The 22710-nt window shown below is 45.5% G+C and overlaps 1 protein-coding gene across 2 annotated transcripts in view; it reads left to right on the forward strand.

Annotated features, from left to right (window-relative positions):
- Nucleotides 1-22710, forward strand: part of c1qtnf12 (C1q and TNF related 12) — a 78515-nt gene that overhangs the window by 44422 nt on the left and 11383 nt on the right. For both annotated transcript variants that reach the window (XM_059952007.1, XM_059952008.1), the window contains 3 exons: nucleotides 5114-5222; nucleotides 8168-8258; nucleotides 13620-13698. In XM_059952007.1, coding sequence (XP_059807990.1) covers nucleotides 5114-5222; nucleotides 8168-8258; nucleotides 13620-13698 — 279 coding nt within the window. The remainder of the gene's footprint in view (nucleotides 1-5113; nucleotides 5223-8167; nucleotides 8259-13619; nucleotides 13699-22710) is intronic.

The raw sequence follows: 22710 nt of genomic DNA on the forward strand, positions 1-22710 counted from the left end.
CATTCTGATGTTTGACCTGAGTAACATCTGAACCTCTTGAGCTTTCTGTATGCATTGAGTTGCCGCCACATGGTTGGCTGAATAGATATTTGTGTTAACGAGCAGGTGTATCTACGGAAGTGGCCACTGAGTGTATGGCCGTGCTCACTCTGGCCCCCTTCTGCTGCTTTGCAGATTGCAGAGTTTTTTGCCCCTCAGCCTCAATGACTTTCAGCCCTGAGCTGTCCTTAAGAAGCTCATAATTGGCAACCTCATCTGGAAATGATTAGAATGGCACCAATGGTGCAGTCGGTGTCGAGCTGCAGAAAGGCAATAGTCAGAAGCTTCCCTACCCCTCGTACTCACCTTCAGTGCCTCCGCTGCTGGGTGTCTTCCCTCCCAGTGAGGCACAAGATGGACCTTCCATTGGTTACTCCCCTCCTGAGGCTGCAGGATGAGTGTGGCAGAGAGCGAGGGATGCAGTGTGTAGTGCAGGGAAGGAGATGGTGTGTTCTGAGCGGGGATGGAGACGAAAGCAGCATACGGACAGGGGCGAGGCAGTGCCCCACCCTGCGTCTGCCATGGCTGAGGGTCACAGCCGGTGCTGAGCGTGTGAGTGTGACTGACAGGAGACGGTGACGTGGCAGGGAGGACTGATGTCTCATGGTTCCATAGACCCAGTTTCGATCCTGACCTCTGACGAGAGGGGAGCTTGCACCTTCTCCCTGTAATACACACACGTGCTTGAGGTGCTCCGGGTTCATCCCACGTCCCAATGTCTGCTGATAGGTTAATTGTTGACTGAAAGTTGCCACTTATTGCCCTCTTCTCAATACCACCATCAGGGTGGAGGTACAAGAACCTGAAGACTCACACTCAACATTTTAGCAACAGCTTCTTCCCCTCCGGAATCAAATTCCTGATCAGTGCATGAACCATGAACACTACCTCACTCGTCTTCTTTCACACTATTTATTATTTTTTTATTGTGATGTTTAGTAATTTGTCTATGTCCTTTGCAATGTTTAGTAATTTGTCAATGTCTTGTACAAAACAAATTTCACAACATACACAACACTCTCAATAATTTCTCCTTTGGCTCCTCCCACTTCCTCCAAACCAAGGGTGTAGCCATGGGCACCCATATGGGTCCCAGTTATGCCTGCCTTTTTGTTGGCTTAGCGGAACAGTCCATGTTCCAAGACTATACCAGTATCCATCCCCCTCTTTTCCTTCGCTACATCGACGACTGCATTGGCGCTGCCTCTTGCAGGCGTGCTGAGCTCGTCGACTTCATTAACTTTGCCTCCAACTTTCACCCTGCCCTCAAATTTACCTGGTCCATTTCCGCCACCTCCCTCCCCTTTCTTGATCTTTCTGTCTCCATCTCTGGAGATGGCCTATCTACTGTTATCTACTATAAGCCTACAGACTCTCACAGCTACCTGGACTATTCCTCTTCCCACACTGTCTCTTGCAAAAAGGCTATCCCCTTCTCACAAATCCTCCGTCTCTGCCACATCTGCTCTCAGGATGAGGCTTTTCATTCCAGGATGAAGGAGATGTCTTCCTTTTTTAAACAAAGGGGCTTCCCTTCCTCCACCATCAACTCTGCTCTCAAACACATCTCTCCCGCACATCTGCCCTCAACCCATCCACCCGCCACCCCACTCAGGATAGGGTTCCCCTTGTCCTTACCTATCGCCCCACCAGCCTCCAGGTCCAATGTATAATTCTCCATAACTTCTGCCACTTCCAACGGGATCCCACTACCAAACACATCTTTCCCTCCCCCCCTTTCTGCTTTCCGCAGGAATCGCTCCCTACGCGACTCCCTTGTCCACTCGTTCCCCCCCCATCCCTTCCCACTGATCTCCCTCCTGGCACTTATCCTTGTAAGTGGAACAAGTGCTACACCTGCTCTTACACTTCCTCCCTCACCACCATTCAGGGCCCCAGACAGTCCTTCCAGGTGAGGTGACACTTCACCTGTGAGTCAGCTGGTGTGGTATACTACGTCCGGTGCTCCTGGTGTGGCCTTTTATATATTGGTGAGACCCGACGCAGACTGGGAGACCGTTTCACTGAACACCTACGCTCAGTCTGCCAGAACAAGCAGGATCTCCCAGTGGCCACACATTTTAATTCCACGTTCCATTCCCATTCTGATATGTCTATCCATGGCCTCCTCTATTGTCAAAATGAATCCAAACTCAGGTTGGAGGAACAACACCTTATATACCGGCTGGGTAGCCACCAACCTGATGGCACGAACATTGACTTCTCTAACTTCCGTTAATGCCCCTCCTCCCCTTCTTACCCAATCCCTGACATATTTAGTTGTTTGCCTGTTCTCCATCTCCCTCTGGTGCTCCCCCCCCCTTTCTTTCTCCCGAGGCCTCCCGTCCCATGATCCTTTCCCTTCTCCAGCTCTGTATCACTTTTGCCAATCACCTTTCCAGCTCTTAGCTTCATCCCACCCCCTCCGGTCTTCTCCTATCATTTTGCATTTCTCCCTCCCCCCCACTACTTTCAAATCTCTTACTATCTTTCCTTTTGGTTAGTCCTGACGAAGGGTCTCGGCCCGAAACGTCGACTGCACTTCTCCCTATAGATGCTGCCTGATCTGCTGTGTTCCACCAGCATTTTTTGTGTGTTGTTGTTCACAACATACTGTTTGTCAGTGATAATAATTCGGATTCTGATTCTGCTGGGAAGGGAATTGTGGAGTGAGAAGTTCTGTGTGACATTTTGACGAACCCCCAGGGAATTAGATGGGCAAATGAAAGAAAACTCTCATTTTTCTTGAAGAGTCAGATTCCCTGGAATACCGGGTTTGGATGCCTTAAATGAGGGCTGCAAAGGTGGGGGGGGGGTCTTTAACCCATTATTGGTCAGCCATTGGGTAAACTAAGCCACACAATTTTGCCCCGACCTTTCTGCCTGGATGCTGCATAGCCCCTCGTTCCAATCGGACCGGCTGGGAGGGGCGATTGGCTGAGACGGTTTGCTGGAAATTACGGAAGCTCTCTGGCGTCTGCCTGGTGACACCTCCCTGTAGCCAGAAACAACAGCAAGACTCTGACTGCGAGTCAGTAGTTAGAAGTGCGGTGGGACTGCAGGACATCAGCCAGCTGGGAACCAGGCTGTAGGTTTTTGGACTGAGTCCGAGTTCCTACATGAAGATAAAGAGCTTCAGATGCGGGATATCCAGGCCAAAGGAGAAACCAAATGCAGATCAGGTGGTCGGAGCTTCCAGTCACCTACTCTTGGAATTGTCCATCCCCTTGTCATACTGACTTAGCCAAGACTAACTTTAGTTTGAGAAAGAGCACTTTTGTTTTCCCACTGGGCATACTGCAGATCCTAGGTCTCTGTACTTCCAGTTAATTTTACTCGCTCTTCTTCCCTCTCTAGATCTTATTTTATCTGTTTCATTATGTTCCTTTTCTTCTTTCTCAAACTGTAGGCTTTTGAATTGTTACCTTGACAACACAGATTCATGCCCTATCACAGACATTCCCCCTGTTCTTTCCACCCTCGCCTCTTCAAAGGTAAGGAACGCTTGGCCAGTTCTGAAATGTCAGCACACAAGATGCTGGAGGAACTCTGAAGGGCAGGCAGCATCTATGGAGGACAATAGTCAACATTTCAGCCGAGATCAGCTTTTTGTGCGTGTCGATCTGGATTTCCGGCATCTGCAGAATCCTTTGTGTTTCTGAAACGTCAACTCTTTTTCTTGTTCCTCTGATCCTGCTTGATCTGTGGAGTGCTCGCAGCCTTTTCTGCCTCTGTTCAGTCATAGCAGAACTTTCCTTGAAGGTATTCTGACATATCGATGTAGCTACGAAGAAGGCACGACAGTGGTTACATTGCATTAGGAGTTTGAGGATGTTTGGTATGTCACCAAAGACGCCCACAAATTTCTCCAGTTGTACCATGGAGAGCTTTGTAACTGGCTGTGTCACCGTCTGGTATGGGGGCTTGGGGCAGGGGGCTACTGCACAGGATCAAAATAAGCTGCAGAGAGTGGTAAACTGAGATTCATCATGGGTACTAGCCTCAAAAAGGCAGTGTCCATCATTAAGGACCCCCATCACCCAGGTCATGCCTTGTTCTCATTGCTGCCATCAGGGAGGAGTTTCAGGAGCTGAAGGCACACACTCAGCAATTCAGGAACAGCTTCTTCCCCTCTGCCATCCGATTTCTGAATGGACACTGAACCCATGAACACTGCCTCACTATTTTTTTTAAATTTCTATTTTGCACTACTTGTTTAATTTAGCTATTATTACTGTAATTCACAGTTTTTTCCCTATTATTTTATATTGCATTATACTGCTCTTGTACAGTTAACAAATTTCACAACACGTGGTGATATTAAACCTGATTCTGATTCTGATAAAAGGGAGAGCTTTGTGAGGTTGTCTGGGATTTAGTGACTCTGAACGCTCTCAGTCTGAGGGAGGATCATTGCATTCTTTCCACGAAAGTATATTTGTACATTTAGAAGTTATTTATCTGGTGTGTGTTCTTTCGTAAAAGTTAAGGAAATGTGTGTCGGTCACCCCCAGGTTAAGGCAGGGCTCCATTCCCATGAACTGTTTGCAACTCGAACAGATCACAAGTTGGAAATAGGCCTCGAAGCAAGTTCCCACACGGCAGGAGATGATTGCAACCTACAGCAGCCCGAAAATCGATCCCCACCAGTCTCCCAAGTGCTTGCTCGTACATGTGACGAGGACTTCTATAAGTCCAGTGCTTGTAACCTATGGAGGACTTACAAAAATGCAGATAAGAATGCAAACTAATCTTATATTTCAGTTAAAAAGCTGAAAGATGCCTCTGCTTTCTCTAGTGTCAAAAGTAAAGGAAAGCTTGGAAATTGCTATTGGCAAAATAGGAAAAATATTTATAATTCCTTATGGTATATTTTTGTCTGCAATACCAGAGCCGTTAACCTTCCTTCAAATAAATCTGTTCATGCCTCATTAAAAACCGGAGGAAATTTCCGAGATGATGCCAAGCATTTGTTGCCCGTGTCAGGCTCGGTAATTTATGAGTGATGTCTTTTATTTTAGCATTGGTTTCGGTTGACATCCTTACAAACCCAGACTGGTTTGTTTTCCTGCAGCCACTTGCAAAAGGAGCATTCCTGAGGGGATCTGGGATGAATCTGTCCACTGGGCGATTTACAGCACCAGTCACTGGCATCTACCAATTTTCTGCCAATGTGCACATTGGTAAGTACCCGTGCAGAGCTCCGCCTGATAATAACTGATGTTTATTGCAGAGAGCAATTGTAAGAAATGAACCTTAAACTGAGCTTGAAAAACAGCCGCGATTCCATCAAGAGCAAGTGATTTGATTACTGACTCCTTTGGGAAAGAGTGTAGGTTGGTTATTTATTGCTTGTGTAAGTGTTATTATTGAAGAAAGATCCCAATGAAGAATTACACTAACTGACAACATTCTGCCAATTTTTCTGTGGAATATATTTTAAAAATGTAATCCTGAGGTAAGGCCAAAAATGTCTGGATTGGAACTCTCAGTTCTAATACTGTACAGGAGTGGTTGGAGCATTAAATTGATAGTCGCTGTGATTTTTTTTAAGAGATAGAAGGAAGAGGTGCAAAATATCAGTTTTCTAACCATTCCAATGACAGTGTATTATTTTAAATTTACTCACTTAACTTATGTGCTCATCCAAAAGCAAGAAAACCAGAAGTGTATAATAATACTAAAATAATATATCCTAATATAGTTACGTTATTGTCTGCCATGCAGAGTATAAAAACATGAAAGTTTAAAAATCAATCCTAGCCAAGTTGGCTGGAGCTTTATATTGTGGGTTAAGGAGGAGGTAGAACATGGTGGGAAGGGGAATGAGAACTCTGGCAACTTAACAAGTTTTGTCACCTCCTTAAAGGGGGCACTTCCAATATTACCTTCTCCTTGGAGAGCAAGGCTCTACCCCTGTCTGTGATGGGTTGTGGTCCTCCAAGGGGACCACAACCTTGCTGCAGGGTTGGAGGCTTACATGCCTCAGTGACCTGGAGAGCTATGTTGACTGGAGTCAGAGCTTCGTGCATTGCCTCCTGGTAGGGTCACCCATGCCAAACAGGTCAAAGGACAGAGGCCAAACTAAGAGTGGTCCACCAGTCCTCCAGGTTTGGGGGTTCAGTTCTTGGCCTACAACCCCAACTAGTAAAACAAAATTGTTACAGAAACAGCAATGAAGAATCCTTCTACATCTGAGTGCGACGGTATTCCTGAGTCTCCACTTGGGATTTGCATGACTGACAGTAGCGAAAACCGAGAGGAAGCTACTGACACGATGAAAGAAGCCCCGAACACCGCCAGAGATGGAGAACCTTCATTGCTGCCCTAAACATCAGTGGTGCAACAGGCAGTTTACAATTCATGGACCAGTGAGTGCCATGTGCAATATACCCGGAGGACATTCCTGTCATGGTTGAATAGCTGCCGTTCTGGACAAAACATGAGATGGGTGCATGGAAACGTGTCAGAATCCAAATCCTGTTTATTATCACAGGCATATTTTGTGCAGTCTGTTATTTTTGTAGCTGGAGTAGAGTGCAAGGTATAGAAAATTACTAAAAGTTACAGCAACAGATAGATTAAAAAGAAGAGTAGTGTTCGTGAGTCCGTGCTTTGTTCAGAAACCAGATGGCAGAGGTGAAGAAGCTAATTGGAGCCACTCGTAATGCAAAGTCAGAGGAAGGGTTTTTACTCAGGGCATGGTGGGTGTGTGGAACGCCCTGCCAGGGGTGGTGGTACAGGCAGATACATTTAAGGACATTTAAGAGACTGTTAGATAGGCACATGAATGAAAAATGAGGGGGGCTATGAGGAAAGGAGGGTTTAGATTGATCTTAGAGTAGGTTAAAAGGTCAGCATACCAGAGGGCTAGACGGCCTGTTTTGTGCTGTACCATTTTCTAACCTGTCCTACAATGTTGGCTGTGGGTCTTCATGCTCCCTTATGGTAGTAATGAGAAGAGGGCAGGTCCCAGGTGGTGAGGGTCCATAATGACACATGGTACCATCCTTTGGAGATGATTTTGCTAGTGGATAGAAGTTGCTAGTTATGAGGTGTGGGAACAGGATGAGGCTGGAGACGTGCACTCAAGAATTCATTTCACTGACCATGACCAGTCATTGAACTTCTTGCAGAACTTCCATCAAAACTTGGGAACTAGGCTCCTGGTGTTGTCTTCCGGCCCACCTTTCACCATGTGGTTGGAGAGTCCGCTAGCCATTTACAGATAGTGGGAGGCTGCCCGAGTTTCTCACCACCTCACTGAGGGAATGCATGTCATTGGAGATGGCATCATTAGTCGAGGCATTGGTTTCAAAAGTCAGGAAGTTATGCTGCAGCTTTATAAAACTCAAGTTAGGTCGCACCTGGAGTACTGCGTGCAGTTCTGGTCACCGGATTCTGTTCCTCTGGCCACTAGGCAAAGCTCAGAATGGAGTGTCTGTTTCGAGAGCCTGGTGTCGGGTACACAAACACTGTAGCCAGTCTGGAGGAATGGGGCCCCGGTGCTGGGAACGCTGAGCTGGGAGAGGACACTGACTCTGCTTCCCTTGCCCTTCCCGTGAACTTGAATTCTGCAGGCAGTATCGGCGATGTTTTCCCAGAGCTGAAGGTAGTCCAGCCTCCGCAGTGGGTAGGAGGCAAGAGCCTACTGCTGTCTGCACACTGTGTCTTGTGCACAGTGCAGAGGTAACTTCCTTCAGTGCTGAAACTCACTGGCTCGGGGAACAGGTACCAGGCGCATTCCTCCAGGAAGGGGGTTATCATCAACAAGCCCCTCCCCATGCTATTATTCTGTAATGCTGAGGCATTCTGATAGAGATCTTGGTGCAGACGGCGCGGCTACATTACGGAGACACTGCCATATAGAACCCTTTAGACAATGTTAATGAAAAATAATTACAGCAGACTTGCAGTCTCTCACTGAAAGCTCAGATCAAGCAGGCATTTTGTTTACATCATGACTCGTGACTTCTTAAGCAAACTGAAAATATGTTGTTCTTCAAACTCTATCGCTCCCTTTTCACTAAGAGGAGCAGAAATCAAGGTATTTGCCTGAATTTTAACAACGCGGACAGCTCGATATGATTGTTCTTGCCTAACGAGTTTCTCAATCTGCTCACTCTAGATCACAGTGAAATGAAGAGCAAAGGTCCCCTCCGGCCAAGAGATAATGTGCACGTTCTCATCTGCATTGAGTCACTCTGCCAAAGGAATACGTAAGACCACAAATTATATTTGAACTTATTCAGCAGATAACTGAGCTACTAAATTACTCCCAATTCAATGGGCAATATCTATTCAGGCAGACTTAAAGGCTATTTTTGTGGAAAATTTAGGGATCACATTGTAGGATTATAGCAACTAAAATAGGAAAATCTATTCTATATCATTAATATCTGCAGTGGTCCTAACAGCACCAAGTGTATGGGGAGAAGGCAGGGGAGTGGGGATGACTGGATGAATTGGATCAGCCCATGATTGAATGATGGGGCAGACTCGATGGGCTGAATGGTCTACTTCTGCTCCTATATCTTATGGTATTATGACACTGAGGTTTTACCAACATCGTTGAGCCCACTTCTTTGGCAAAAATCCCCCCCCCCCCTACAAAGAGGACCCCTTCATCCATCTTCAACCTTCCTCCCCTTCTTGGACATCCTACTCTGGGTCTTTTCATCTTGAATTGCCAATGAGACATCAACTGTCTCAAAAATTTCTGTGTGTCACTTACTACAATAATTTGCTGGTTACCGTGACTGTCCAGTGGTTCACCTGTTCACTTAAACTTTTTAAAGGATTAACATTAACATGTTATTGTTAATTAACATAGACAAATGATTTTCACACATTGCAGAAGTTTGGGACTTTTTGACTTTCATTTGCTTTGCACCCTGGTGCGTTTGAAAATAGATAAAAAGATTAAATTTAAGAGATACAGTGAAATGGATTGTTTGTGTCATCATTTGCAAAGTATCACTGTGCTTCCAGTGCCGACATAGCATGCCCACAACTTGCTAACCCTAACCGGTCCATCTTTTTGGAAAGTGGGTTGAAACCGAAGCACTCAGAGGAAATAATACACTAAATTATCTAAATCTTAATCTTATTGCCCTAGGTAGTTTAGTTCAAATTCTGTGCTGAGTGCATTTTCACTAGCACTGAAATGCAGCATAATTGATCGTCAAATGGCTCTGATTTGCAGACTGTTGCACTAACTTCTAAAGCAGGTTCAGTCAGATAGTCTACTCCTGCTCCTATTTCTTATGGTCTTTAGTCAGCTATACATCATAACTTGCATCATTGAGCTCCTCTACCCTGGGGGAGAGACTGCCAGTTTAGTTAACAAAGTGGTGAGAACATCTTCTTCGGAAAGGGCAGGGAGGAAATCAAGTGCTCCCTTCATGGAGCAAGCTTTGCCATAAAGTATGATCTGGTGTTCTGGTGATCCCTTTGGTGGAATTATTGCTATAGAACCAGTGAAAGCACCCCAACTCTGGATGTTCACGAATCAGTGACCCCCCTTTCCTAGAGGGAAACAAACTGATCATCCTGGGTGTGATTATGAACAATAAATGAGTCAATTTTTAAGAGGATTAATAAAGTACTCTGTAGAATTCTTCTCTCCAGTTCCTGCCAGAGTAAATCAATGAAAGTTGGCACCTTCACTGTGTTTTTGCTGTTTTTCGTAATTCTCCCAGCTTATTCTGCTTTAAGATATTCCTTCTTCCATTCCAAGTTAACTGGGAATAGGTCATCCATTAAGTATAATCCTGGGGCCACAAGTAATTTATTCATCAGCCACAAACCAGTATTGTTCCGGTATTCAAGTTCCAAGATTCAAACTACCAACAAGCCTTTGAATAATTCCCAACATGTTGACTGGTATTTCGTGGTTTGTGATGGCTACTGTGCTCAGAAATGTGAAGTTTTAAAAAAAAACTACAGACACTAGAAATCTGAAATAAAATCAGTAAACACCAGAAACTCAGCAGGTCAGGCTGGAGAATAAGAGCCAACATCTCACTGACTCTTCATCAGAATCCAGGGCATAGATAGGGTTAAAAAGTAGGAGTCTTCTCCCCATAAAATGGAAGGGCAAGTTTAGGGCCAGGGGTAAACCATTTAGAGGGGATCTGAGGAAGAACCTTTCTAAATGGTTCAACTTAATAGCAGAGGATGTATACAGTACACAACCTGAACTTCTTACTCTTCACAGACATCCATGAAACAAGAAAACCCAAAGAATAAATGATAGTGAAAGCAGAACCCCAAAGCCCCCTCCCCCTCCCACATACAAGCAGCATCAGACTGTTGACCACCCCCCACCCCATCCCCCCACTTGCTCCAACACCACCCCCCCCCCCGTCACCACGCAAGCAATAGCAAAAGCCCCCAGAGAGATCTATAGTCAGAATCTGGAGACACTGCCTGGGTGGGTGCTTGTGGCAGGTACTCTCACAGAAGTATTAAGAGAACACTTCAATCACCAAGGCAGAGAAGGCAATGAATCCAAGAATTTGTAAATGAGATTTATATAGATGGTTACCATGGTCACAGTGGGCCAAAGGCTCGATGACTCTATGAATTAATGATGAAGGGTCAGCGGCTTGAAACGTTAATCTATTTCCCTCACTATAGATGCTGATTGACCTACTAAGTACTTTGGACATTTTCTGTTTTGGTTCACACCGTGTTTTGTTTAAAAACGGCTGGGTTTCTCCATACTGTTCAAACAGCCAAAAAGAAAATCTCTGTAGCTTTGTGTTGAGTCAAGCATTTGTGTTGTGGACTGACTGTTCACCACCTTCATGCATAATAGTTACATCGAAAGGTACATCCACCAGCAAAAACTACACACTGAAGTTCCTATTATTTTTATTATTGGGAGCAACTACAGCATGTATGGTAATTTTCAGTAAGTTGACTCAGTTGTGGTAAGAAATGGTGGCCTGGTGATAGAAGCCAAAAATAAAGGAAACAGAAGTTCCAAGACTTTAGTTGATAATGCATCCCAGTGGCCCTGGAGCTTGAGGATGCTTTATCCTTTGTCTGAGGTGCTAGACATAGCTGCCTTGCCAAGCAGTAAAATCACTGAGGCTGTATCTGAGGTTTCCAGCCAACATTCCTCCCCGAGTGTCGCTAGCAGAAGCTGACAGTTTCTTGTTGCACGGTGGCTGAGGAGCTTACCTTGAGAGGCAGCACTTCAAAGCAATCCGTTGTCTGGGCTCCTCGGCACAACTGATTATCTCCTGATCTCCCTGCTGATCCGGTCTGCCTCACAATGATCAACCTTACCCACAGGAAAACAGCAATTTGTACAGGCAACCCCTTCCCACAAAATCTCCCATTGGTCTAGTGCTTTTAGAGAAAGAACTTCCATCCATACTTCAGTGATTTGAAGACATACTAAAAGGGTTTATAGACAATGAGCTATATGGTAGTATTGAGAAGAGATCAGAACATTCAATTGCTTTTAGCTCCTGTCCTTAACGAAGGGAATTCCATTTTCAGTCAACCCATCTCATTTTCAGTATAAACTCAAGAAAGTCTGAAGATGCTGGACATCCAAAGCAACACACACATACACACACACACACGCACACACGCACACACACACACACACACACACACACACACACACACACACACACACTCACACACACACACTCACACACGCACACGCACACACACACACTCACTCACACACACACACTCACACACACACACGCACACGCACATGCACACACACACACTCACTCACTCACTCACACACACACACACACACACACAATGCTGGAGAAACTCAGCAGGTCAGGCATCATCAATGGAAATGAATATACAGTTGATGTTTTAGGCCGAGACCCTTCTTTAGGACTGAGAAGAAAGGGGGAAGGTGCCAGGATAAAAGGGTGGGGGGGAGGGGAAGGAGGTGAGCTGGAAGGTGATGGGTGAAGCCAGGTGGGTGGGAAAGGTCAAGGGCTGGAGAAGAAGGAACCTGACAGGAGAGGGGAGTGGGCCATAGGAGAAAGGGAAGGAGGTAGGGATTCAAGGGGAATTATAGGCGGGTGAGAGAGGGTAAAAGGAGAGTGGGAAACAGAGGAAGGGAGCGGGTGAAATTTATTTACAAGAAAGAGAAGTTGATATTCATGCCATCAGGTTGGAGGCTACCCAGCTGGAATATAAGGTGTTGTTCCTCCACTCTGAGGGTGGCCTTACCTTGGCACAAGAGGAGGACATGGACCGACATGTCAGAACAGGAATGGGAATCGGAATTAAAATGTTTGGCTACCGGGAAGTTCTGCTCATATTGAGTATGTACACTGTACTTGTCCATATGTGAACACTTATGTAGAAGTATGTTCAAACTCTGAATTCCAATCATTGTCATAGAAACATAGAAAACCTACAGCACAATACAGGCCCTTTGGCCCACAAAGTTGTGCTGAACATGTCCCTACCTTGGAAATTACTAGACTTGCCCATAGCCCTCTATTTTTCTAAGCTCCATGTACCTATCCAAAAGTCTCTTAAAAGCTGCTATCGTATCCGCCTCCACCACCATTGCCAGCAGCCCATTCCACGCACTCACCGCTCTCTGAGTAAAAAACCTTACCCCTGACATCTCCTCTGTACCTACTCCCCAGCACCTTAAACTTGTGTCCTCTTGTGGCAACCATTTCAGCCCTGGGAAAAAGCCTCTGACTATCCACACGATCAATGCCCATCATCATCTTATACATCTCTATCAGGCCACCTCTCATCCTCTGTCGCTCCAAGGAGAAAAGGCCGAGTTCACTGTCAACTTGTTCCATGAGACAGAGAAGAGATGGGACCTTGCGCTCCAAGGTCCTCTACCAAGCTGGCCCCGTTGCACAACATCACCCCCCAACAATAAAGCTTCATTGGCCACTCCCCGTACCTCAGGAGCCTCTTGAGGGTGACAGACACTGGTAGCATACCCCTGCTTCTATTTCTTGTATCCTGATTTTACTGATACACTTCAGCCACGTTTGTTGTGATCAACAAAAAAAAACTAAGACAGTCCATCACAGGCAAGAAAAAATAAATTCCTCCGGTTTCTCCCGAAGATGTACGGGTTGGGGGAGGTTAGTTGGTCACATGAGTGTCGATGGGTGGCGCAGGCTCGTTGGGCCAGGAGGACCTGTCACCATACAGCATCTCTAAATAAAAATAAAAATAGAATATTCTGACTGACATTTATGTTGATCTTGGCTACAAATAAAAATTGAACTTCTGTTATTTTTATGTTGAATATTAAAAGCCGAACTGAGTGTCCTTTATTGTGCCTGCAGAAGACAGCTGCTTTGGAGATGATATCTGAAGAACGGGATTAATTCGTTTACATTGTTTCTTCCCTCATTATTTCTATTATATTTATTCCCTTTCAGATTAATCTATTCTGCAGATTTTCTCACACATGGGAAATATTATATTTTCAAACACAGCGCATTTGTTTATTTTTAGTTGGTGCTATCATTACAGGCTTTAATTACTTCAGTCTGCCTTCAGTTGATAGCATCTTGAGGTGACCTTTTACCTTTTTGTTTCACTTGCAGTTCCCTTGAAGTTATAGCTGGCCTGGAGAGCAACAGCAAAATATTCACAGTCTATGTGCATGGGTTACTTCAGTTACAGGTTAGTCTGCACCAACCTCACAGTGTAGTCTCCACAGGCTCCAGGACAACGATTCTATTCCTGGAAGCCGACATCACACTAGGTCAAAACTGTCCTTTCATCTTCCGAGATGACCACAACTTTGTCATTGGGTTTGGAGGCTTGCGTGCTTCAACGTGACCCGGAGAGTGATGCTGCCTGGCGTCAGGGGTTTGTGCTTTGGATCTCAGTAGGGTCACCCACGCCAAACAGGTCAAAGGGTAGAGGCCAGACTAAGAGTGGTCCACCGGTCCTCCAGGTTCAGGGGTTCAGCTCAGGGCCAACAACCCTGACTGGTCAAAAAGCAATTGTAACAGAAACAGCAATGAAGAATCATTCTACATCGAAGTCTCTGCTGGGCATATGCTTGACTGACTGTAGTGAAAACTGAGCTACTGACATGATGAAGGGAGACCTCAACACCTCCAGAGATGGAGGACCTTCACTGCTGCCCTAAATGGCGACAGTGTAATAGGTAGTAAACAGAGACCTTGACGGTTGTTCTGGGAGGGAGCGATGGACCGTTGGGAATGTTCTGTTTGACAAAAGAAATCAGGCATTGCAGAAGCAGAGCGTTCTCTCCAAGTCCCCTTCACTACCTTCATTGTTGGATCTGTAGTACGTATTGACTGGTTCAGAGTGAAGAATGAGATTTAGCTAAAGAGTACAGAGTAAAGTAATTTTTGTGCATTTACGGGATCTGGGCGTCACCAGCTAAGCTAGCATTTATTGCCCATCCCCAGTTGCCCTTGAGAAGGTGGTAATGAGCTGCCTTCTTAATCACTGCGGTCCCTGAGGTGTAGGTACACCCACGGTGCTGTTAGGGAGGGAATTCCATGAATTTGACCCAGCGACAATGAAGGAACGGCGATACGTTTCCAAGTCAGGATAGTGAGTGACTTGGACGGGGATTCCCAAGTGCTGGTGTTCCCAGATATCAACTGTTCATGAGATTAATACAGAATTCAGACATAAATTAACCATAGCAGAAAGCAAAACTATGGAAACTGGAAGACTGGAGAAATAATTAACAAGTGTTTGATTTTTTTGTTTTATTGAACACAGAAACATAGAGTCAACACTGTGTTGAACGTTACCAATGACAAACAATTCCAGTGTTCCCAATTCAGACTTCCACCTTCCGCATTCTTTTTGACATTTCTGATAGTGATCCTACTTCTCCCATTTACGCCCCACCCGAAAAGACCATTAGCTTTCCTGCTTGTCCCAACACTCATTTTGCTTTCCTGTGGTAGTTTTACACAAAAAGCAAACTGCTGCAGGGTATCTGTGGAGGCAAGGAGGTGGTTTCAGGTGGAGCCCCTGTGGTGTGTAGAGGGAGGGTGGCTAGTGTGGAGAAATGAGGGGAGGGATGAGGCAGGGCTGCTAGATGGTAATGGAACCTGGTGAGGTGGTGGGGGGGGATCAGTAATGAAGCAGGGAGAGTCCTGAGTCAGAGGTTCATAGGTGATAGACAGAAACAGATAAGGAAAAGTACATTTCAGGCAGGTGGAACTGGATGGGAGATGGGTGAGGGTCTCAGTGCATTTTTTCTCTCCCACACCCGGCCTCATCTACCCATCACCCACTACCACCCCCCCCCCATCTGTTTCTGTCTGTGCAGCTTGTAGAGAGTAGCATCGTGGATGGTTGGGACCGTTTTCATCCACAGTCAACGTGTAGGGACGTGGCTGGAGGGAGTATTCAGAGAGTTGCTCTGAGGCAGCATAGTATCCCAGCAAGAAAGTGTAATGACCCAATATCCCAGCAGGACAGTGTAACGACCCAGTATCCCAGCAGGACTGTAATGACCCAGTATCCCAGCAGGACAGTGTAATGACACAGTATCCCAGCAGGGCAGTGTAATGACCCAGTATCCCAGCAGGACTGTAATGACCCAGTATCCCAGCAGGACAGTGTAATGACACAGTATCCCAGCAGGGCAGTGTAACGACCCAGTATCCCAGCAGGACTGTAATGTCCCAGTATCCCAGCAGGTCAGTGTAATGATCCAGTATCCCAGCAGGACAGTGTAATGACCCAGTATCCCAGTGGGACAGTGTAATGACACAGCTGGAGGAGCCACTGTCTCACAGCGCCAGCTGTCTGGGACCTGAACCTGGATGCTGTCTTTGTGGAGTTTGCATGTCCTCTCTGTGAGTGTCTGGGTTTCTTCCAGGTGCTCTGGCTGCTCTCACATCCCAAAGACGTGTAAGTTAGTCAGTTCATTGGCTTCTGTAAACTGCAGACGATGGGAATGATCTGATTCATCTTCAGATTTATTAATCTGACCTACAGTACTGTGCAAAAGCCTTAGGCACATATTTATAGCTAGAGCACCTAAAACATTTGCACAGGACTGTACTTATCAACGTGGAGCGGAGAGCGAGTTTGTAAATCTGACGGGAATAATGTGATGCAGGAGGGGCGTGGCAGAGAAGGAGTGCCGGGGTGGGGGGGGGGGGCGGGTGATGTGGGTCCAGACACACCCAGCCCTGACATTCCAGGCAAGTTCATTTGATTCCAAACAGTTGGCTTATTGATCATTGCAGAATGTCTCGCTGGTACTTCCCATTCCCTCCCCCCTCCCTTCCCCTTTTCCCAACCATGATTCCCCTCTCCCTGTCCCCCTCCCACTCTCAGTCCACAACAGAGACCCATATCAAAATCAGGTTTATCATCACTCACATATATCAAGAAATTTGTTTGTTTTCTTTTGCAGGAGCTGTACAGTGCAATAATAACAATAATATTAATTACTTTATTGATCCTGACTGGGAAATTACTTCATAACTGCAGCAACATTTAAAAACACACTTGGCAATAATAATAATAAATAAAATAAATATAATAATAATAACCAATAATAAAGTACAGAATAATAATATACAGAATGATAATCTGAAATAATAATGTACAAAATAATTAAAGAAAGACTATTGAACTGTGATGTGTGTTCTCCTGTTGCACATAAAATTAATGCATTACTGTGCAAAAGTTTTAGGCTCCCTAGCTATAGATGTGTGTCAGGTGCCTAAGTACTATTACTGTACATTGAAGCATACTGTGAAATTATTTGCATTAGCAACCTACACAACCAAAGGTGTTTGCTGGGGCAGCCCACAAGTGTGGCCACACCCCCCTGGTGCCAGCGATGCCCACAATGATTGGCAAAACAACACAGAATATGACAAAACAGAACAGAACAAGCGACAAAGCAGCGACAGCAAAATGAGCCCTTCTTCCTCCCACCCACCCACCACCCAACGTGCATACCCACTCCACTAGTCCCTTAACAGGCCGACTTTGGCTCCAGCCTCCAGCCGATGAGGATGCTGGGAGAATAGAGCAATGGGAATATGGTGGGATTAGTCAGCCAGCTCTATCATGGGCAGTAGCCTCTCCAGCATCCAGGACATATTCAAGGAGTGATGTCTCAAAATGGCGGCTGCCATCGTTAAAGACCCCCATCACCCATCTCATTGCAACCAACAGGGAAGAGGTACAGGAACCTGAAAACATGCATTCAATGATTCAGCAGCAGCTTTTTCCGCTCTGCCATCTGATTTCAGAGTGGACATTAAACACATAAACAATACCTCACTACTTCCTTCCCTTTTTTTTGCACTTTTTAATTCAACATTTTAACATATACATGCTTACAGTAATTTACAGTTTTTAATAATTATGCATTGCATTGTACCGCTGCTGCCTAACAACAAATTTAACGACATAAGCCGGTGATATTAAACCTGATTCTGTTTGGTCTAAATGGATGATCGAGGGTGGGCATGGATGCAATGGGCCGAAAGGCCTGTTTCCAAGCTGTATCACTCTATGACACTATGTCCTTGGTCCGATGCAGTATATAACCTCTCACTATTAACAAAGTATTCTAATTTGTCTTTTGATTTTGTACGTTACACCAGTGGAATAAGGAGACATCATGAGTTTGACTCTATGCAATTCTACTCCTGCTGGTATTTATTTCAAGGCAATCTGCATGGGATAGAAATCTCTTTGTTTTAATGGCCGAAATTCCAGCAGATGCTATTCAAGACACAGCGAAGTAAGTAGCCAAAAGTTTAATGGATGAAAAGTACCGGCAACAAAAGAAATTAAGGTAGAAGCAAGCTTGTGACTAGGCATGGCAAGGGTCTGATAGCACAGAGTTCAGGAAGCATATGAAATTAGTTAAGTCTAGGCACTGTTGTTCCAGATATGTGATGTTGAAAAATGCATATTGACGTGTGTGAATGTGTAATGCAACAAGATAGGTCTGAAGCACAGCAGAAGCTAAATACATGAGGCACCGATGAAAAAATACACCCTCAATCTGCTCAGAGTGGACCCTTTAGCAGATACGTACCATAGCTGTGGAGTGTTTTACACGTGCGGGGAGTCTGCCGACCAAGCATCAGTGTAATTCTACCCTGAAGCATAACGATATTGACCGAAGACTCCTGAATGGTGAGGGGCGACGAACAGCAGATTTTGATCAGTGCCCACGTGGTGATTGAGGGGGGCAACCCCAGTTACAGTTTCCATCTCCAACTCTGCAAAAGCTGATCTCATCTGTCGCTACTGTTGTATTTGCATCGTGAAGAGTCTGTCCAAAATAAATGCAACTCGGCATGAATTAATGCAATTCAGCAAGTGCGATAGATGTGATCTAGGATTTTTTAATACTTTTTAAATTCTATTAATACTTCCCCTAGGATTTCTTCATTGATGATCCACAGAAAGAAGCAGTGTGCACTCTTAACTAGAATACTATTTTATGAGCTTGATGTTTGAAGTTTATTTATTTATTGAGGTACAGCACAGAGTAGGCCCAGCAATCGCCGATTTAATCCCAGCCTAATCACAGGACAATTTACAAAGACTAACTAACCTGCTAACCTTTACACCTTTGGAGAGCACCCAGAGGAAACCCACACGGTCACAGGGAGAATGGTCACACTCCTTACAGGCAGCGGCTTCAGTCAGTACTCCTTCCCCTCTCCCCACCATCGTATTCTGGCTTCTTCCCCCTCCCTGTCCAGTCCTGATGAAGAGTCTCGGCCTGAAACTTTTTCCTCGCTGGCCTGACTTGCTGAGTTCCTCCAGCATCTTGTGTGTGCTGCTTGCTGCTCCAGGTTTCCAGTATCTGCAGAATCTCTTGAGTTTGTCAATCAGTGTAAGGTTTTCACTAATAACAGTAGCATCACACACACACACATTTCTTCTTCTTCGGTTGTCCATCGAAATCCGATGACGACGTCCACTCCTTTAACAGTGAGATCTTTGATGACGGTACAGTCCTATCCTGGACCCACAAGCTCTATTGCAGATGGGACATGTATATGTGGTGGTGGTGGTAGTGATGGCAACCATGGCTGCGTTTCTCCTGGCTCTCTTCTGCTGACTTCTGGTTGTTCCTTCCATCTCCAGAATACGAACCCCGTCCCTACACAGCTGTCGCCAAGTGTTACGGTCAGCAGCAACATCCTCCAGGTCCTCAGGTCTGATCTCGCACTTCCTTTATGCGTTCTTCATCTGATCCTTATAGCGCTTCTTCGGCCCTCCGGCTGAGTGTCGACCGTGATGTAGCTGGCCGTATAACACTCTGCGGGGTAGCCGACATGGGGGCATACACACACACACACACACACACACACACACACACACACAATATTTTAGGAGCATCTTCTTCCCTTCTGAATGCTCCATGAACCCATGAACTCTGCCTCACTTTTATGTTCTCTTTCTGCTATATTTATTTATTTTTTATACATTCCGACTGTCGCTTAGGTAATATTTTAGGTGTTGCATTGTACAGCTGCCACAAAACAACAAATTTCCTGGCGTAAGTCAGTGATAATAAACCTGATTCTGATAACCCAGTGATGCTTTCATGCTGTCAGACATAGTAAAGCAATTCCTAGGCTCCTGCTTTACCAGTGGGACTCCGCTTTGATCTGCAGTGAACCTGCCAAGACCTCCAGAGGTCCAGTAAGCAATCACATTGGTCCTGGTCACGATGCCCAGTTACAGGGGCTTGCTACACGTATTGCAATAACTTACTAAAGGCTGCCTCAGCTTCGGCATCTCTTCCATCACCTTTTTATCTCCAACGCTTAGAAAGGGAAATGGCTCCATATGGGATTTAAGGGAGAGTTTGAAGAGTTGGAACTGGATAGTTGGGCTTTTGCATATAAAAAGCACAGCAAGCAGCCGCTGGTGGTGCTGGTGTCTCGGCCCTTGTCTCCTGCTGCCTGACAGAATAGACCAGGTTTCAGAAAGGTGGCACAGCCATTAGCTCACATCTCTAGCATCCCGGCGTAAGGTACCATCTGTGTGGAGTTTGCACGCTGTCCTTGTGACCGCATGAACTTGTATGAATGCTCCGGTTGTCTCCCATGGTCCAAAACTAGTAAAATACAGAACGTAGAAGAGTGCAGGCCCTTCGACCCATGATGTTGTACTGACCTTTTAATCTACTCCAAAATTAATCTAACCCTTCCCTTCCACATAACCTTGCATTGTTCTGTCATCCACCACTTAAACGTTGATTTATTTACTGAGATACAGTGCACAGTGTCCTTCCAGCCCTTGAGCCACATCACCCAACAACCCCCAATTAAACCCATGCCTAATCACAGAACAATTCACAACAACCAATGAACCTACCAACCAGTGCATCTTTGGACTATGGGAGGAAACCGGAGCACCCGGAGGAAATCCATGTGGTCACAGGGAAAGCGTACAAACTTCTTAGGGAAAACGTTAGAAATGTATCTGCCTCTACCAACGCCCTGGGCGTGTTCCAGGCACCTACCACTCTCTGTGTGGAATACCCATTTTTGACATTCCCCTATACTTTCATCCAGTCACCTTCAATCATGACTTCTTGTATTAGCTTCAGCTCCTCTGCCATCAGACTTCTGAACGTTACACAAACTCAGCAACATAACCTCACTACTCTTCTTTTAATTTATGTCTACCTGTCAACGATCTATCATTTTGTTTCTGCAATAAATTTTCACGGCAAATGCTACAGTCAACTATTTACAGTTCCACTGCACAAGAATTCTTGCTTAATGAGTGATAGGAGAGGATGAATCCGTGTGGGGAATTGTGTCTGAAGGGGAGAATTCGCCTGCTGAGGATATATTTCCACTATCTCTCAAGGGGCGTGATTTATAGGAAACGAGATTTTGCGTTTTTTCTGGTTTTATATTCATATTCAAATTAGCAGCCACATTTCTTCTTTCTCCAGCCTAGTAGCCGTTCTGCGTCTGCCTCGTGTTCCATGTGAAAACCATGGGGAGAGGCTGTGGGTTTTTCTACTGCAAGATGACTGCATCATAACTATCTATAAAGGGAAATGAAGAGCTGACGTGCTGGGCCAAGTCCATTCATCGAGACGGGAAGGGAAGAGGGAAGAAGCCCCAACCAAGGGTCTCGGCCTGAAACATCGGCTCTTTATTCTTCTCCACAGATGCTGCCTGACCTGTTGAGTTCCTCCAGCATTTTGTGTGTGTTACTTGGATGTCCAGCATTGGCAGAGTCGCTTGTGTGCATCATAAATATCATCCGTTCGCTCATTGTGTGCTGAGTCAAATGTCACGGGCGATCATCATCTTTCATGAATATTCTTGGCAAATTTTTCTACGGAAGTGGTTTGCCATTGTCTTCTTCTGGGCAACACCATTACTAGATGGATGACCCCCAAATTTCAGAGATTGTCTGCCTAGCGTCAGAGGTCACCGGCTGCTCATGCAACCATCCGCCACCTGCTCCAGTGGCTTCACGTGACCCTGACCGGGGGGCTAAGCAGATGCTATACCCTTCCCAAGGGTGACCTGCAGACTAGCGGAGGGAAGGAGTGCTTTACACCTCCTTTGATAGTGACATATCTCCACCCCGACACTCATAGTGTAAAATTCACTGCTGATGCTATCTTCTCTGTTTTAGCGTCAATGTTGGAGGAAGTCATTCATCTCATTAGCGTTGTGCCTGCCCCTTTCGAAGTGCTGTCCAGATCGCCACAGCCCTTTGGCTTCTCCACATTGCTCTGTAAATTGGTGTTCTTCAAGAGCAAAGGTCTGATGGAAGGCAACTCAACTGGGTACGCCAGTTGGTTTTTTGTGTTGCCCGAAGGATCCCATCAGCGGTCTGTGGCCCAGCCAAAGAGAAGTGCAAAGGGAGCTTCGTTTTGATGGGACAACAAGGAGGAGGGAAGAGCCTTTGCTAAATGGGATTTTTCTCCCACTGCCACCCAAACCATGCCTTCATCTTTTTCATCTGTGGAGGGGTTGTCTATGGAGTCTCTGTGGGTGAAGGTTAGGAACAGGAAGGGGTCAATAATTCTACTGGGTGTTTTTTATGGACCACCCAATAGTAACAGGGATATCGAGGAGCAGATAGGGAGACAGATTCTGGAATGGTGTAATAATGACAGAGTTGTCGTGATTGGAGTTTTAATTTCCAAAATATTGATTGGCATCTCCCTAGAGCAAGGAGTTTAGATGGGGTGGAGACGGTTAGGTGTGTTCAGGAAGGTTTCTTGACATAATATGTAGGTAAGCCTACAAGAGGAGAGGCTGTACTTGATCTGGTATTGGGAAATGAACCTGGTCAGGGGTCAAGTCTCTCAGTGGGCGAGCATTTTGGAGATAGTGATCACAATTCTATCTCCTTTCCCATAGCGTTGGGGAGGGATAGGAACAGACAAGTTAGGAAAGCGTTTAATTGGAGTAAGGGGAAATATGAGGCTATCAGGCAGGAACATGGAAGCATAAATTGGGAACGTATTTTCTCAGGGAAATGTATGAAAGAAATATGGCAAATGTTCAGGGGATATTTGTGTGGATTTCTGCATAGATATGTTCCAATGAGAGAGGGAAAGGATGGTGGGGTACAGGAACTGTGGTGTACAAAGGCTGTAGAAAATCTAGTCAAGAAGAAAAGAAAAGCTTACAAAACGTTCAAAAAACTACATAATGATAA

Source organism: Hypanus sabinus, chromosome 27 (genome assembly GCF_030144855.1).
Source record: "Hypanus sabinus isolate sHypSab1 chromosome 27, sHypSab1.hap1, whole genome shotgun sequence".
Classification (NCBI taxonomy): domain Eukaryota; kingdom Metazoa; phylum Chordata; class Chondrichthyes; order Myliobatiformes; family Dasyatidae; genus Hypanus; species Hypanus sabinus.